Source organism: Erinaceus europaeus, chromosome 3, assembly GCF_950295315.1.
Source record: "Erinaceus europaeus chromosome 3, mEriEur2.1, whole genome shotgun sequence".
Classification (NCBI taxonomy): domain Eukaryota; kingdom Metazoa; phylum Chordata; class Mammalia; order Eulipotyphla; family Erinaceidae; genus Erinaceus; species Erinaceus europaeus.
This window is the reverse complement of record NC_080164.1, coordinates 130,382,066-130,396,130: the sequence shown is the minus strand read 5'-3', so window position 1 is coordinate 130,396,130 and position 14,065 is coordinate 130,382,066. Positions and strand designations below refer to the sequence as shown.

Genomic DNA, 14,065 nt, shown 5'->3' with positions numbered 1-14,065 from the left:
GGATCCCGGTTCATTCCCCCAGCTCCCCACTTGCAGTGGGGGTTGCTTCACAAGCAGTGAAGCAGATCTACAGGTTTCTATCTTTCTCTCCTCCTCTCTGTCTTCCCTTCCTCTCTTGGTTTCTCTCTGGTCTATCCAGCACCGACAACAGCAATGGCAATAATAAAAATAAGTAACAACAACAAGGGCAACAGAAATGGAAAAAGATGGCCTCTAGGAGCAATGGATTCATAGTGCAGGCACCAAACCCCAGCAATAACCCTGGAGGCAAAAAAAATGTTCTGGAGATGAATGTCAGTAAGAGTTGCAAACCAATGGAGAGATACAAAATGCTACTGAAGTATACACTAAACAAAGTAGAATAAGATATGACAGTGTCTTGGGAATGACACACATTAATTGGTTATTGTTTTAATCATTGTTGATTACTTAATGGTATTTGAGCAATTGCTTGGTGAAGTTTTTGTTTGTTTGTTTTTTTGCTGGGGCTCAATGCCTACACTGTGAATCCACTGCTCCTGGTGGCCATTTTTTTTCCATTTTTTCTTTTTCTTTTTATTTGAGAGCACAGAGAGAAATTGAGAGGGGGAGGGGAGAGAGAGAGAGAGAGAGAAAGATAGATACCTGCAGATATGCTTCACTACTCATGAAGCATTCCCTTTGCAGGTGGGGAACAAGGGCTAGAACACAGGTCCTTGTGCATGATGGAATGTGTAATTAACCAGATGTGCCACCACCCAGCTCTCCTTGGTGAATTTTAATGGAGGTTTATTCTCAGGGTTGTAGAAATATAGATGGAAAGCCAACTTCATACTTGCTGACATTTTTCTTATTCACAGCTCTGATTCTTAACCTTAAGTGCACAGTATAAATACCTGAGATGTATTAAAAAATACTGATCCTGAGTTGCAACCCCTAGTCTGATCACATTTGGTGTAAGACCATGGTTATCCGCATATCCTATGGTCTTGTCACTAATTCTATTTTATAAATAATAATTGAAAAAATATAAATATTTTTAAAGAAAAAGAAACACTTTCCTAGCAATCACAATCACAATGAGCTCCAGAACTGTTAAGTTTGATGATCTAAGAACAATTCTCTTTGCAGGCATTTCAAAGAACTGCTTACCATTTCTGCCTAATTGCCATGCAGCACAATGATGATTATGCATGTCATTGAGTATGTCAGATTAGCTTCCTTGTAAGTTTTGGTTGTTCTCCACGTTTCATTGTTAAACTCTGCACTTTGATGCTCCTGGGAATTAGATCATCTGCACATCGATTGTGAGCATGAAGTAACAGTAAGCATGATTAAATTATAACTGGACTTAATTCCATGGGCAGCAGGATAAGAGAACTGACCCAAGAGTCATGCTCATTTTCTGATTAAATGCGCTCTGGCCTCATCTTTCTCATGCTAGTGTCTTAAATTATAAACTTGTATGTTTATTTTTTTTTGTTGGCTCATCACTCAAAAAGTTGGGGAGAATGAGCTAGAGAGATGTACCCTAGTTTTTGTCTATTTGTTTATTTAGGTGGTTGACATTTCCCACCTCCAGTCTTGTCTGTGTTCCCATTTAAATTAGAAGAAAATATTAGAATACCCTTTAACAACCTGAATTTTGTACATAGAATTCCTTCTATGTACCAGTTGCAATTCTAAATTTCAGGTAATAAGAGGATAAAGATAGCATAGTTACTTCCTTGAAGAACCCAGACTCTTTTGGGATTACACTGTATTGTATTCTGTGGTTAATGTTCCAAGAGATTGAGCTCTGTAACATGGAGGGAACCTATTTTGCTTGGTGGAACCAGGGAACCTCCACAGAGATGATGTTGAGTTGGACTTTGAAGGAAGCATGGTGGGATTGAGACAAGAGACCCTGGCTTATTGGAAGGTGTGCAAGTAGTGCAGGAGGCCGAGGTATCCCATGCATAAAGTTACTGGATAACCAGAGGGACTGGGTTCTCTATAGTTTTCATATAGTTTTACTAACATTTGGAGGGGTCTCCCTATGTAAAATAAAAGTAAGTTTTAAGTACAGCAGTTTTATAGAAATTCAAATTCAAATGTTAACTTGCTGGTAACTCACTAGCTTTGAGTATTAACCATCCCTTATGTAGTATATTTTACATACTCGGTACTGTCCTTAGTGCTTTATATTATTAATTAATTGAATACTCTGAGAAATCCAGTAACCTTGAACTGCATTTATTATCATTTCACAGGTTAGGAAGCTCAGATATTAAGTGACCAGCCCATAGCAGATAGGAATCAAAGTCCAGGTCTTATACCCATAACATTTGCTTTATGATACGCTTTATATAATATATATCACTAAGCCATGAAATCATGCTCAAAGGAATTCCTGTAGATAAGAAAGAAAACAGAGGCTGCTGGCCCTTGCTTTGCACTGAGCCTTGTGCAAAGAAGATTGCATGGGAAGTGCTTTGACCTGACAAAAACAAACAGTGAAAATACAGGCCTCTAATATGCAGGGACAGAGAAAGAAGATTGAAGGCCCAGCATAACAAGAGCTGTTGTGGACTTTGACAAATTAAACTTCTCAAAGTAATTTAGAGGACAGGAATTTACTGCTCCAAAGAATGTTGGTTATGTAACTTAGGGGGGTATAAAAGGATTAGGAGGTTGCCACTGATGGGAGTGAATGTAAGATCTAGTGGTGTTGAAAGGACTTTGAACTGAACAGAGGGTCTTGGCAGCTTCTCATTTCTCCATGGTTTCCAAAAGTCCTCTATCATTCTGTTCACTCACTCCCACACCCAACATTTTATAATGACTACCATTCCTAATGACTACTGCCACCATTTTAAAATACCTACTGTATCCTTGACTTTACTTATGTCCATAATACTCCCACAAAGCAGGTACTGATTGCCATGCTCTTTGTTCACAGAGAACTATGAGAATCAGAAAGATTAAATGATTTCCTCAAAGCCACATGCCTGGGCAAAGGCAGAGTTGGCATTTGAACATAGGATTATGGATTACACAGCTATACTCACGCTTCAGGTTTTATTTTATTTTTATTAACTTTTTGTTGTGCAGAAATAATAAAGTGAATATACCCAAGCAACCACTACCCAGGTCATGAAATAGTGAGTTGCTATACCTTAGAAATCTCTCCTATTCCCATTGCCAGTTACTCAAAAGAAGCCTCTAGTGACACTAGTGTTAGAGGTGTTCTTTTTTTTTTTTTTAAGTTGGAGTTATGCTCCTTTGCTTTTATGAAAGACCTACATTTGTCCCTGTTCCGTCATTCTGCATAAGTATTACCACCACATTTGCAGAAGTAGTATAGTACTCTGATGCCTCTCTCTATCTCATAAAATAAACAAATAAATCATTGTAGAAATGCTTTATAAAAACTTTTCTCATTCCTGATTATGATCCAATAAGTTCCTTGTAGGGAAGAGTGAGGTGACTGTGGAGCCCACTGTCTCTTGTTTATCATGATTCGTTGGGCTGTTTTGATGTTAATAGGTCTCCAGTGTTTTCCAGCAGGTTTGTAAACGTGTTTTAATCAGCCTTTGTTGTTATTTTATGTTAACTGGGAGAATTGTGCAGATAATATCTGACAAATTAACATTCTAATAATTGCCCTAAGCTGCCACTTAAGCAGAAAATTCAAAAACCTAGGAGAGAGAACTCTTACTCTTTTCTAACAGTACAACATTACAGAGCCTGTTTATGTATTAAACTAAGCTGACAGAACATGGGAGCCTCTTTGAGACCATGGGTCATGCTTAATTAATTGTTACAATAAATGCTTGATAAAATATGCTGGATTGAATGGACATAGCTACAAGTGCTCTAGAAGTTTAGAACTGAATAAAAAAGTTGTGTGACTTGTAATATCCAGAATAGATCATAAGCAACTCCTTGCTAGATGAATCAAGTTTGGGAAGGTTGAGGGGAGAAGAAACTAAGTGAATTTAAAGGAGAAAGAATGTGCCAAACTTGAAAATAAAGCTGGTGGGCATAAGAAGCTATGAGGATAAGATACCTGCCTATTAGCAAAGGTTTTGTTTTAGGAAGTACTAGATATAGAGAATGGAGCCATGTGATAGGATCGTGGAATACTGATTTTTCCCCCTGTGGATAAAATGATTTTCATAGTACTTCCATGGAATGTTAACAGGAGTTAATCTAAACTAAACACACACACACACAGAGAGAGAGAGAGAGAGAGAGAGAGAAACAATGTGTTTTGGGAAACCTTAAGAGGTTTTTGAATCTTCAAAGTCTGCAATGTACATTTCCAAATCTATTTAAATTGAACACACTTTTGCTTATAATGGATCAGTTCTTCTTGGGACATAGAGGAATTAGGACACCTGGGCTAGAATGTTACACTAACATGAAAGGGCCATGGAAGTTGAAGCATTATGGGTATTGTTGACAGCTCTACCAAACCTGCACTAAGCAGAACACAAAGCAGAGACATTGCTAGGTTTAGTGCATGACAAAAGAAGGAGGTTGGGATAAAATCAGCTTTACAGAAGATTAATCTAAAATTTTGATATAGGAGAAAATGTTAGAAACTTATATCAGAAAAGAGGCTGTTAAAGTTATCCAGGGCTAAGATTTTTTTTTTCTTCATCTTTGGTGAGCCTTGAAAATGAAAAATTGAAATGGATAAAGATGTTAAGATTTGGTGATTAGGTAAACAATTTTAGAGAGCCTAACTGATGATGAAATCTGTAGGTAAGAAGGAATTTCTGTGCACTACTTCTTTTTGCTTCAGGTAGCCTAGTGATCTGATAGAGTCATAAAATATCTAATTCTATGACCTTTTATCTTTTGGGTGAGACTTTTCATTTTCAGTTTTTAAGATTTGCTTATTTGTTATGTGAGAAAAGGAGAGGGAGAAATAGAGAGGGAAGGAAAAAAAAGGGGAGGAGAAAGGAGAGGGAGAAGAGAGGAGAGGAGAGGAGAGGAGAGGAGAGGAGAGGAGAGGAGAGGAGAGGAGAGGAGAGGAGAGGAGAGGAGAGGAGAGGAGAAAAGAGACCATCTTGACATACACAGTGTCTAGGATTGAATTCAGAATCTCAAATATTAAGGTCTGGGAGGTGCTGTAGTAGATAAAGAAATTGGACTCTCATGCAATGTCCAGCAGCACATATACCAGAGTGATGCCTAGTTATTTCTCTCTCTGTCTGCCTATATTCTTCATAAGTAAATAACTAATGTCTATAGAAAAAATGCAGAATCTCAAGTATTTAAATCTTGTGATCTACTACTGAACCACTTCCCTCGTTGGGCTGCTTGCCATCTTTCTTTCTAGAAAGACTACCAGTTTCTTTCTTTCTTTCTTTCTTTCTTTCTTTCTTTCTTTCTTTCTTTCTTTCTTTCTTTCTCTCTCTCACTCTCTCTCTCTTTCTTTCTCTTTCTTTCTTTCTCTTTCTTTCTTTCTCTTTCTTTCTTTCTTTCTTTCTTTTTCATATTCATGAAATAATACTGGTTTACATGACTGTATATTTTAGATGAACAATTTCACCTCTCTTAAAATTGTGTTTTTACCACCAAATGTCACAGTCCCTCCCCCACATCACATTGAGCTTTTGCATACCCCCCTCCTTTCTTTGGTAACCTCCATTCTTCAGGGTCTTCAATCTAACATTCATCTTGAGTTGTTTCCATAGCTTGACTATTATAAATAGCATTGTAGTGGACATAGGTGTGCATTTGTATCTTTGGATCGGTGTTTTCATGTTCTTAAGAAATCACCAGTTTACAAATAGTTTGTGTAGTATTAGGAGAGAGTTGAAAGAAAAAAACCCTGTTGTTAGTCAGGCTGAGTTGGCGTGAGACCAAACATGTTGTTAAAGGTTTTTAAGTTAGCCAATAAAGCAACTTTTCTTTCAGCTCAACAATTCTATGATATCTACATATAAGGCATACTGATTAAAATGTCTAAATTTATTGTAATAAATATTAGGTAATAATTCAGAGCTACTTTTCTAAAAGAAAACAGAATTTGAGATTATGAACAAATAGGCCTTGGATTTGGGAAAGACTGAGAGATTGGAAATGTTGGTTCTGTCTAGTCTCAATATATCAAAAGTCAAAATGTAATTATTATGAGTCTAGACTATTGCTATCAGCTCCTACCTGTGCTGAAGCCTAAGGAGCCCCAAGAGAGCTGACTTCTGAGTTTCAGAAGAGACAATGGATGGGGCAGCAGCAGCAGATGCTTCCCACTCACAAATTTAGAACAAGTTGTTTTTTTACCTTTTAGCCTTTTTTACCTTTTAGCCTTTTAGCCTTTGTGCATAAAGTAGGAAGAGCAGTTAGTTTACAGAGTGGTGGTGAGCATTACATGAAACACAAAATGACGAGCACTTGTAGCATCTCACCAAACAGATCCCTGCCACAGAAACTTTGGTAATGGACTTGGGGGATGGTAGACATTATCATATATACATCTGTGATGCTGTACCCCTAAAATCTTATAATGTTGTCAGTCAATGTTTAATTAATAATAAACAAAGCAAAATATGGCTGAGGAGATAACTTAACATGTTAGAGTGTGGTATTTGTATACTCGAGGTCCTGGAGATCCCAGATTCAGCCTCCAACAACCACCATAAGCCAGAGCTGAAGAATGTTCTGGTCTCTCTTAAAAAATACATTTATAAAAATAATTAAGATGAAATAACTAGTACTATGTACACTGTAAATGTTTACATATGTCAGTGGATGAATATCAATTCTTTAAAAAATTTTTATTTATTTATTTGCTTAGAGAGAAATTGTGAAGGAAGGGGAGATAGAGGGGAGAGAGATATCTGCAACACTGCTTCACCACTCATGAAACTTCCTGCCTACAGGTGGGATCCAGGGACTTGAACCTTCATCCTTGCACATTGTAATGTGTGAGCTCTGTGAGGTGCATCATCACCCCACCCCCCCGTAATCAGTTATTAAGTACATGGTTTACCCATCAATGAGATGTTGTTTTCAATCTGAAAACTGTGTGTCCATTAATAATATGTCCAGAGGTTTTCAGAGACTCTTTCTTTGTGATTAGGACCAATAGCAAAATTAGTGTGCTACTAATTATCAGAAAAGAGGTTTTACATGTACAGTATGGTAGTTATAAGGCTGAAGTGTTTGTGGAGCTAGAAATTTTTATTATTATATTTTACTAGGAAAGTTGTTAATAAACTAGAAAATAAAAAATCAAAATAAATATGAATGGCAAAATCTGATTTTTTCATGATTAATAACTAACATCTTTTTTCTGTCATACTAGTGAGAAGAAGCTCATTACAGATGCCCTTAATAGAAACCAATTTCTGAAGAGATTAGATCCTCAGCAGATAAAGGACATGGTGGAATGCATGTATGGGAGAAACTACCAGCAAGGGAGCTTCATCATCAAGCAAGGGGAACCAGGAAACCATATCTTTGTGTTGGCAGGTGCTTTTCACTGTTATCACATAACATTTTTTTTTTTACTATTGTGATTTTTGCAAATGCTTATAAAAATACAAAACTTTCTTATTTTGTAGAAAATAGAACAAACTGAGCTCATAAAATAGTAACATTGTAATTCTGATAAAATATTTAATACTTTTTTTTTTCTGAATGCTATCTATATGTCAAGAATCTTCGAATTCATCTTAGCTTCTCATCAACTCTGTTAGGCCAAGCTTTTACTTTTCTGTTATGGTTGTGGACCATGTTCAAAGAAGTTTAGTAACTTACTTGACTGCACAGCTCTCAAGTGGTAGAAGTCAAAGGTGATTTTAGACAATCTGATTACAAAGACTAATTTTTCTCACAGTGTCACTCATGCAATAACTAAAAAGAGGTGTTCCTGTCATGGTTCTGCTCCTTCTGCTGCTGTATGTATGTAGTTGTACCAGGAAAAACAAAACACTTACTTTGAAAGTTAAGCAAAGTACTTTGGTACTTTGGTTACATAGCAATAATTTAAAAAGACAGTTTACTTACACTTAACCAACAGACAAATCAAGTGGAATACCTTAATTTTAAAGGTGGTATTTTTAGAACCATTTAGATGGTTTCCTCTGTATGTGATCACTTCAAAATGCTTCAGTGCTGGGAAGATTATATCAGTTAGGTAGGTAAATAATTTATTTCTCAAATGCAAACATTTTTGTGGTAATACTAAAAAAAATTATAATATACAAGCAAGAAGGTATATAAGCAGAGCTCATGTCAAATTCTGAATTGCCCCACTAGTTGAGTTAGGGAAAAGGCTAAAGTGATTTATCCTCATACAGTGGTACCCTAACATGTCAAGTGACCTCAATTTTTCATTGTAGTTATGGACAGTCTAAGCAATAATTTTATGATTCCTGCTTCACTGGGTATTTCAATGTAGGGTAGAAATTAGTAAGGACTGCAAAAGCTGAATAAGGGCAAGAGACTGGCATACTTTAACGGTGACTCTTTAGTCACTTTCAGGCCACCCCATCATCTGAGGCCCTAGTCAGGGAGCCCTGAGATTCCCAAACAGACATGGTGGGCCTAGACCTCGAATAAATCCCTCTCTCCATTGGTACCAGTCATTTCTATCAGGAACAACACAATAGACCCCTTTGTGGGCCCCCATAGGACCTTGACCTCAACTTGGATCAACAATAGTAGATAATGTTCCATCCTCTATGCTATACCTGAGGAAGATGGGTCGATATTGGGGCAGCTTGGAATGTTCCTACTCATGACCACAGAATGTGAGCTCAGTCAGTTCTAGAGGGTTGCAGAGGTCACATAGGCTCCTAAGCTAATTATGGGCCACAGATCACATCATATCAATGGGGTTTACAGTCAACAATATTTATACCCCTTTCCCATATTAGGGAGCTACTCTCTTCCTTGATCCAGCTTTCTGGTCCTTTTTCCCAGTCATGACATCATCTCCCCAGACAATAACTTGGATCCACCTGCATATCATATTTCAGGCTCAGGGGAAAAAAGAAAAACATCAACAACAACAACAACAACAAACTAGTATAGCCACAGGCCCTTTGGAATATAACTAAAATATGCCTACGAGCTATCTACAAAATAGAGGACCCCCCCCAACTCTTCATCTGCACTAGTCCAGTCTGTAGGTCGATGATTGGTCAACAATTTGTTTGGCTTTGTATGTTAACTCTCTTTTCAGCCACCAGGTTCCAGATGCTAGCATGATGCCAACCAGACTTCCCTGGACAGATGACCCCACCAAAGTGTCCTGGAGCTCTGCTTCCCCAGAGCTCTTCCCTACTAGGGAAAGAGAGAGACAGGCTGAGAGTATGGATCAGCCCGTCAACACCCATGTTCAGCGGGAAAGCAATTACAGAAGCCAGACCTTCCACTTTCTGTATCCCACAGTGACCTTGGGTCTGTACTCCCAGAGGATTAAAGAATAAGAAAGCTATCAGGGATGGGATGGGATAAGGAGTTCTGTAGAGGTGAGAATTGTGTGTAGTTGTACCCCTCTTATCCTATGGTTTAGCCAATTTTTCCTTTTTATAAATAAAAAGTTAAAAAATTAATTATAAGATATTCTAGTCACTGCACATAAAATACTATTTTCATTCTTTAAGCATGTCGGTTTCCTAAGTATTGATTTATTATTTTCTATACACATCTTTGTAAACACAATTAAAACTTATATGGTTATTCCCAAGTAAAAATTCTACCCTACAAGAAGATTTTTGTTTTAATTTGGCAACTCTTTAATGTTTTAGGGGCAGGTGACTCAGAACAATTTCTATGCCTTTTAATTCCTTGCTTTGCCATTTTGCCTTTTAAATTTTTATTTACTTATTTATTAATTATTTATTGGATAGAGACAGAGAGAAATTGAGAGGGAATGGGGAGATAAAGAAAGAAGGACAGAGACACCTGAAGCTCTGCTTCACTGCTTGTGAAGTTTCCCCCTCCGTCTGGGGACGGGCTTGAACCTGGGTCATTGGACATTGTAACATGTATGTTCAACCAGGTACTCCACTCTTCAGCATGCCCATTTCACTTCTACTTTAGCAAGAGGAGATAGGACACTAAATCAATAGGAATTTGTGGAGCTTGCTAAGAAATTCATATCATTTCATCTTTTCTTTGCCCATAACATGGATGAAAGTTTTAGGGATAAAAAGAGCTGGGGTACAAGTCAACCTCAATATAGCCATTGTAGTGAAGGCTACATGACAATAAGAATTGGACACTTTTTAAAGTTGTAATTATGATATTACCTAAGGACCAAACTGTCTGATTTAACTGACAGAGCAAATTGGTTTTTTTTCTGTTTCACAATATATTTATTTATTAGTGATTTAACATTGATTTACAAAATTCCAAGATAACAGGGGTACAACTCCGCATCGTTCCCACCACTAGGGTTCTGAATCCCCATTCCTTACATTGTAAGCTACAGCAGTTCTTTTAAAGTTGCAGCTATGGGTTAACTATTATTTCTGCAACTATCTGTCTGTAGCAAATTAATTCTTAATTAAGAATTTCCATTTTACATAGTACAGAATGGATAGGAAATAACAATAAAGCATATTCAACTTAAATTTTTAATATTTCCTATAACTCTTCAGTTTTGCTCATGTTCCCTGAGCCATAACCAATTAGAAAAAAAAAATACTTGAAATGTGTTAAGATCCATGATTTCCACTCAATGGTACCGTACAATAAGTGGTTTTGAAGGAATAGAATTTAGCTACAATGAGAAATTATTAAATTGCATATCCAATTTCTAGGACTTGGAACCAAAACAGAATTTATTTCTTACTAGAGTATGAGTTCTGTCAGAATGAGTGTCTGTTCTATTTTATCGACTTTTGTTTGTCTGGCACCTGGACCAGTTCCTGGCACAATGTAGGCACTCAAATTTGATTTCCTGAGTGAGTGAATGATGACCCAGAGCTGCTTCTTGGTGAATTGGGAAAAGGAAACAGTTCTTTCTTCAAGGGAAAGATAACTAACTACACTATTTTTCTTCCTCTAAAATTGTAGGGTTTTTTTTGTTCATAATCTTGGTTAGACAAGCTATTGTTCACAGTTGTTTCAAGGGAGAGAAGAGAATTATGAAGGCAAGAAAATTGAGAAGAGGATTCCTGAAATCCCTCTCCTTTCCTCTACTTTCTACTTTCCTAGCCTTTGCCTTGAGAAAGTGCTCTTCTTTTTTTTTTTTTTCTTGTTTTAGATTTTCTTCTTCTTTTTTAAAATTTTTATTTATAAAATAGAAATACTGACAAGACCATAGGATAGGAGGGGTACAATTCCACACAGTTCTCACCACCAGAACTCCATATCCCATCCCCTCCCTGATAGCTTTCTTAATCTTTATCCCTCTGGGAGTATGGACTCAGGGTAATTGTGGGATGCAGAAGGTGGAAGGTCTGGCTTCTGTAATTGCTTCCCCACTGAACATGGGTATTGGCAGGTCCACCCATACTCCCAGCCTGTCTCTCTCTTTCCCTAGTGGGCAGAACTCTGGGAAGTGGGACTCCAGGACACATTAGTGGGGTCCTCTGCCCTGGGAAGTCTGGTTGACATCATGGTAGCATCTGGAACCTGGTGGCTGAAAAAGTTGAGATATAAAGCAGAAAAAATTGTTGACTAATCATGAACCTAAAGGCTGGAATATTGTGGAGGAAGATTTGGGGTCTCTATTTTGGAAAAAGCTAGTAGGTCTATTTTAGGTATATTCCAAGGGAACCATGACCCTACTAGTTTTTGCCTGCACCTGACATCCAATATGCAGGTGACCTCAGTTATTGTCTGGGGACATGGTGTCATAGTTGGAAAAAGGACCAGAAATCTGGATCAGGGAAGAGAGTAGCTCCCTAATATAGGAAAATTATAAGTATTGTTGGCCCCATCAATTTGATCTGGGCCCACAGTCAGTACAGGAGCCTATGTAACCTCTGCATTGCTGTAGGTCCGAGGTCACATTCTGTGGTTACTGCTAGGAACATTCCAGGTTGCTCCAATTTCAGGACCCATCATCCTCTGGTGATAGGCTACTCAACCTCCCTTCAGAGAATAGAACACTTGCCACCCTTGTTGATTCACACTGGGGGCCAGGTCCTATAGGGGCCCAAATATGGGTCCACTATGTTGTTCCTGATGGAGTTGATCAGTGACAATGGCATTATGCTATTCCACTGCAGAATACTGTGCCCCAGTATGGTTCCATAGCCCCCATGTCCACTTGGTTGATTCCAAATTATATTACTCCATGAGGATAATTTCTGGAACCATCCGTTCCACCCCGGTTCCATGGCTGCCAGTTCTTAGCAACATCGCCCCGCCAGATATTCGTCGGGATGCGGCATCATCTAAGTTCATTTCCCATGTCTACGCTCGACCGGACCTGCCAATATACGCGGATATCTTCGCCCACAATGTTCAACGCTTGACGTCTCGTCACCCAGTCTGGTCCCCTACGCCTACACTGAACTTCTCTGTTCCAGTCTCTTGGAAACAGAGCTGGCAGTCAGCTGAGGTAAAGAACAAACACCTCATTACAGACCCCTGCAAGCATCAACCCGGCTTTGACCTAGCACGTTATGATTGGGCCCTCCTCAATCGCTACCGAACAGGCCATGGCCGGTGCCCCGCTATGTTCCATCGCTGGGGAGCCAGAGACGACCCAAACTGCCCCTGCGGCTACAGACAGACTATGACCCACATAGTCAACGACTGCCACCTCTCCAGATTCAAAGGAGGTCTCGAAACTTTACCTCAGGCTCAACCTGATGCTGTTGACTGGCTACGGAAGAAGGGCAAACGCTAGAAGAAGAAGAAGTGGAGAGAGGGATCTGTTAGAGATCTAGGGCCATCATGTCTGTGTGGGAATCCCAGGACTCTCTGACTAGGGCCTCAGGTGATGGGGTGGCTTGATAGTGACACACTTTTTTTAAAAATTTATTTTGTATAGAGAAATTTTGTTTTTAGTTGGCATGGTGGCTTCAGTAGCATTGATTTAGTTGCAACCAACAGAGGCAGTCTAACTGGGTAAAGTGTCAGTAGAATTGAATTCAAGGCATACAGGCAAAGTCCTAGGTGTCCCAGGCAAGGTGAAATATGGATTTAAAACTTAAAAAAATTTTTTTTCAGTGTGTTAGAATGAATATAAATAAGACATCATCCATCTACTGCTTAGAAGAGTGAACTTTGGAAGCAGTGATAATCTTAACAACAGCACTTACAGAGAATTTACCATGTGCTAGCCATTATTCTAATGTCCTGGTCTATATTAACTTATTTCATTCTCACAGTAACTGCATAGAGTAAATATTGATGTAATTATTACCCCTACTATCGAGGAACAGAGTGGATAACCCCCTTTTTTTTACTTCTTTTATTTTAATTTAAATTTTTTTAAAATTTTTTATTTAAGAAAGGATTAATGAACAAAAACATAAGGTAGGAGGGGTACAACTCCACACAATTCCCACCACCCAATCTCCATAACCCACCCCCTCCCATGATAGCTTTCCCATTCTCTAGCCCTCTGGGAGCATGGACCCAGGGTCATTGAGGGTAGCAGAAGGTAGAAGGTCTGGCTTCTGTAATTGCTTCCCCGCTGAACATGGGCGTTGACTGGTCGGTCCATACTCCCAGTCTGCCTCTCTCTTTCCCTAGTAAGGTGTGTCTCTCGGGAAGCTGAGCTCCAGGACACATTGGTGGGGTCTTCAATCCAGGGAAGCCTGGCCAGCATCCTGGTGGCATGTGGAACCTGGTGATTGAAAAGAGAGTTAACATACGAATCCAAACAATTTGTTGAGCAATCATGGATCCCAAGCTTGGAATAGTGGATAAACCCTTTTAATGTGAACCACTTAATAGTAAATGGCAGGACTTGACTTCAGTCTGTACTCTTTACCACTTTTGATTGTGTTTTTCTTAAATTCTATTCAATAGAGGGCCGACTAGAGGTTTTCCAAGGGGAGAAATTTCTGTCAGCCATCCCTATGTGGACCACATTTGGAGAACTAGCTATTTTATACAACTGTACAAGGACCGCCTCTGTGAAAGGTAACAGGAGATGAAATGCTATGTGTCT

General features: G+C 38.7%; 1 protein-coding gene across 2 annotated transcripts in view; it reads left to right on the top strand.

Annotated features, from left to right (window-relative positions):
• Window positions 1-14,065, top strand: part of PRKG2 (protein kinase cGMP-dependent 2) — a 118,980-nt gene that overhangs the window by 24,364 nt on the left and 80,551 nt on the right. For both annotated transcript variants that reach the window (XM_060187926.1, XM_007518499.3), the window contains exons 3-4: window positions 7,283-7,449; window positions 13,924-14,037. In XM_060187926.1, the coding sequence (XP_060043909.1) occupies window positions 7,283-7,449; window positions 13,924-14,037 (281 nt within the window). The remainder of the gene's footprint in view (window positions 1-7,282; window positions 7,450-13,923; window positions 14,038-14,065) is intronic.